The 3810-nt window shown below is 52.9% G+C and overlaps 1 protein-coding gene across 1 annotated transcript in view; it reads left to right on the top strand.

The window, feature by feature from the left end:
* LOC103772315 (cyclin-T1-like) overlaps positions 1–3810 on the top strand; it is a gene marked incomplete at both ends in the record, with an annotated part of 6591 nt that overhangs the window by 2454 nt on the left and 327 nt on the right. The window contains 3 exons of the mRNA XM_008939643.1: positions 500–545; positions 2618–2781; positions 3139–3209. Coding sequence (XP_008937891.1) covers positions 500–545; positions 2618–2781; positions 3139–3209 — 281 coding nt within the window. The remainder of the gene's footprint in view (positions 1–499; positions 546–2617; positions 2782–3138; positions 3210–3810) is intronic.

The following is a 3810-nucleotide window of genomic DNA, read 5'->3' as shown; positions in this document are numbered from 1 at the left end:
CCCCTCAAGCTCCTTCTTGGCGTGTGGGGCCCAAAACTGCCCCCAGGATTTGAGGTTCAGCCTCCCCAGTGCCCAGCCCAGGGGGACAATCCTGCCCTACTCCTGCTGGCCACACTGATGCTGACCCAAGCCAGATGCTGGTGGCCACTTGGGCCCACACTGGCTCCTCTCCAGCCAGCTGTGACCAACCCCCCAGGTCCTTTCACAGGGGCAGTAGATGGAGCTGTGAGACACAGCAGGGATCTCCCTGCTCTGAATCTCCTTGGTGACAGAACCCAGGCAGTCACACACGACTGACCCAACACTGTGGCTCTGCTGAACACACAGAGATCTTTTAGGGACAGCAGTGTCTAAAAATCCTTCCAGCTGTGGCACAGAGCTGGTCCAGCCCTGCCGGGCACCTCACTACCTGCTTGGTGGTGGGAGACCTGGCTAAAAACTGAAAATATCAGTCCAGATGTGCAGCCTGACACCTGCTTTTTTTCTTTTTCTCTTCCAGCCAGCAAGGACTTGGCACAGACTTCCTATTTCATGGCTACCAACAGGTTATTATTTTATCATTGCTTCATTTTTGACAGAGGGTCTTAACTGGAGGAGGAGCCTGCGAGCGACTGGGGCTCGCTCAGTTTGGCTCAGGAAGAGCAGGATCCCTTTCTCCTCTTAGCTGCTGGGCAAAACCTGCTGCCAAATGGAAGCCAGGCAGCTGGGCAGCTCAGGAACTCCACTGCTATAGTTAGTTGTGGAAGTTGGTCAAAAAAAAAAGAAGGAAAACAAACCAAAAAGGCAGCCTTGAAACAGATACAATTCTGCTTGCTTAGTACAGAGCTGTTGGGGAGTTTTCCCTCAACAGATTGGTCCATAAACGTGGTCTGTAGGCCACAGAAAGCTGAGAAAGGGATAAAAAAGGGGAATTGGGTGGAGGCATGAGGCGTTGCAAGAGGAATGAGCCTGTCTGGGCTGCCTGACTCACAGAGTCCTGTAAGGCTTGGAAATGAAAAAGCCCCTTGCTTTTTTTCCTCACCTCGATCAGTTTGAGTAGTTTTGTCACTTGGTTTTCACTGCAAGACTGATACAAGCCCCTGTGTTGGGGGGAAACCAAAAAAACTGATTTCCTTGATTACCAGCTTCAGGCAAATCACAGGAGTTAATGTTTGGAACAGAGTTGTGGACACAGAAAATCTTGTGGTTTTGTGGAGAGCTCGTGGAAGAAAAAGGATGGGAGAAAGAGCTGGTTGAGGTACTAGTGCAGGTGAAGCTGTGAGTGTGTTGAAAGAACTCACAATTTGGGTGAGTTCTTTGTCTCTTGAGGTGTAACCCACAGCCAACCAGGAGGGTCCTTCCTTGCAGGTGCTCTTGAGCTCCAAAGGACACCATTGGGGGGGTTTCCTGCCTAAACTGGCATCCTGGGGAGGTGGTGCTTGGAACCTGTGGGAGAAAACAGCCTTGAAAGGTGGTTTATCCCTGCAGCATTGACTGCAAAGCCAAGGAATGAGGAGTTAGGGTTGTGACTGAAAGAGCTCCAGTAAGAAATGCAGCCAGGCAGCCTCAGCTTTGCCTGAAATGCCTGATGAAGGTGCTTAAGTGCTGGACTAGATTTATGAGGCGTAGCTACAGGCATTGATTTGTTTCTGGCATCTTTATGAGGCAGAGTTGAGGCTTTTTGGGCACCTCAGCTCCACTTCTTACCTTGGCAGAGTGGGTAGGGGGCTCTGACTTCCCTGGTTTGACTCCTTGATGTGTGGTACCTGAAACGGCTCCAGGCTGTGTGGCTGTTGGTGTCTCTGACAGACTTTGGCATTGATGGAAAAACGTTTCATAACCTGAAACATGATGTAGAGCTGCAGCAAACGCTGTCCCACGGAGCTGCTCTGTGGCCCTGTTCCCCTCAGTGCTCTTGGAAAGGGCCACTGGGTGAGCGTGGTGGTGGCCAAACCCCGTGCTCTGCTTGCCACCGTGCTTTCTCAGCCTTAGTGGACCTGGTGTTGCTGCAGGTAGAGAGTCCTTTGGTTCTCCTGGTCTTGGTGCTTCTCAGATCTCCCAGGGCTGAGCTGTCACAGATTTAATTTCCTGATGAAAACACTCGACAGGCTCCTGGGCTCCCTCTTAAGGTGCTCCTGACTCACTCCAGCCTACGGTGCCCTTCACAGCCACAGCTTCAGTGCCTTCCCTCAAAAACAACTGGGGCAACGACCCTTCTTAAAAGTCACCAAGGGCCAGTTTGCTCCTCGAAACGCCCTCCCAGGAGCTGCACTTGGACGTGCCTCGAGTTTCTCCTGGGATGGAGAAGAGCTGGGGGCTGGCAGGTGACCCAGCCCCTCGCTCCCTCCCTCGGAGGAGGGCTCAGGGAGGCGTCGGCGTCTCCTCGCCGCCCCGGCACGAGCCTGGACCCCAATTTCCCTGCAGCAGAACAAGGGAAGGAAGAAGCAAATTTTGGTGGAGCGGGATAGAGACGCCCGTAACAGTAGGGTTGTACTGGGGGAGGAACAACAGCAGGGACATTTCCCCCCGTGCCCACCTCTCGTGCAGCGTCTGGTCAGCGGGCGGTTGCGAGTGCTGCTGAAGTTCAGGCTTGGGAGTTCATGGCTTTTTGTTTCTCTCTCCCTGCTGGTGACGTCAGCCTGCACCTGACCACCTTCAGCCTGCAGTACACCCCTCCCGTTGTGGCCTGCGTCTGTATCCACCTGGCTTGTAAGTGGTCCAACTGGGAGATCCCAGTCTCCACGGACGGGAAGCACTGGTGGGAATACGTTGATGGCACTGTAACTCTGGAGCTCTTAGATGGTAAGTTTTGGAGCGAGGTTTCCCCCCCAAAAAAAAAAGGCTCTTATTGGTTATTTTGGCATCTCTGTTCCTGGCTCGGCCATTCCAACGTGGCCACCGGCCAGTTCATGGACTCCAAGGTCTTGCCAAGGTTTCCAGCAGCAGCTTCTGTGGGACAACAGAGATGGCAAAAGGTGCACAGCGAGATGAGTTTAAATGTGGTCAGTGATACTACTACTCAGCATTTCCCCTCCTGGAGTAGCTCCATCTCATCAGTAGCTCCATTCACCAGCGAGTAGGGGGTTGCCCTGATGGATCATTGCTGCTCTGGACCACCTCTGACCACCTTCTTGTTTGGTTTTTGTGTCTCCTCTGCAGAACTGACTCATGAATTCCTCCAGATCCTTGAGAAGACTCCAAATAGGCTGAAACGTATCCGGAACTGGCGGGTAAGGATCTGCTCTGGAACCACAGGGGCTTGCAGTAGAGCCCTGGCTCTGATTTCTCCTGCATGCAGGAGGCTGTGGTGGCATCACTGGGGTGACAATGCCAAGCTGTCTCTGAAGGACACGTGTGTGGGGGGGGAAATGTGAACACTCTGCATCTGCAGAACGCTGCTTTGGTGCTATAGTTCTTCTGTTCTGAATTAACTCTGTAGAGACCTTGGGTTTTCAGCTCAGCTTCCAGTGGTTGGGTCCTTTTCACACAAGGAGGGATGGGGAAAAAGTGACTCTGTCTTCAAATCATAGAATTATAGACAAGTTTGGATGGGAAGGGACCTTCAAAGCTCATCTTGTCCAACCCCCTGCAGGGACAGGGACATCCCCAGCTAGAGCAGGGTGCTCAGAGCCCCGGCCAACCTCCCCTAGGATGGTTCCAGGGATGGGGCATCCACCACGTTTCAGGGCAACCTAGGCCAGGATCTCACTGTCCTCAGTGTCAAACATTTCTTCCTTCTCTCTATTCTAATCTCCCTCTTTTCATTTTAAGCCACCCTCCCTTGTCCTGTCCCAACAGGCCCTGCTCAAAAGCCTGTCCCCAGCTTTCTGA

This window comes from Merops nubicus, unplaced genomic scaffold, assembly GCF_000691845.1.
Source record: "Merops nubicus isolate BGI_N331 unplaced genomic scaffold, ASM69184v1 scaffold17904, whole genome shotgun sequence".
Classification (NCBI taxonomy): Eukaryota; Metazoa; Chordata; class Aves; order Coraciiformes; family Meropidae; genus Merops; species Merops nubicus.
The sequence above is the reverse complement of the archived record's forward strand: the minus strand, read 5'-3'. Positions and strand labels throughout refer to the sequence as shown.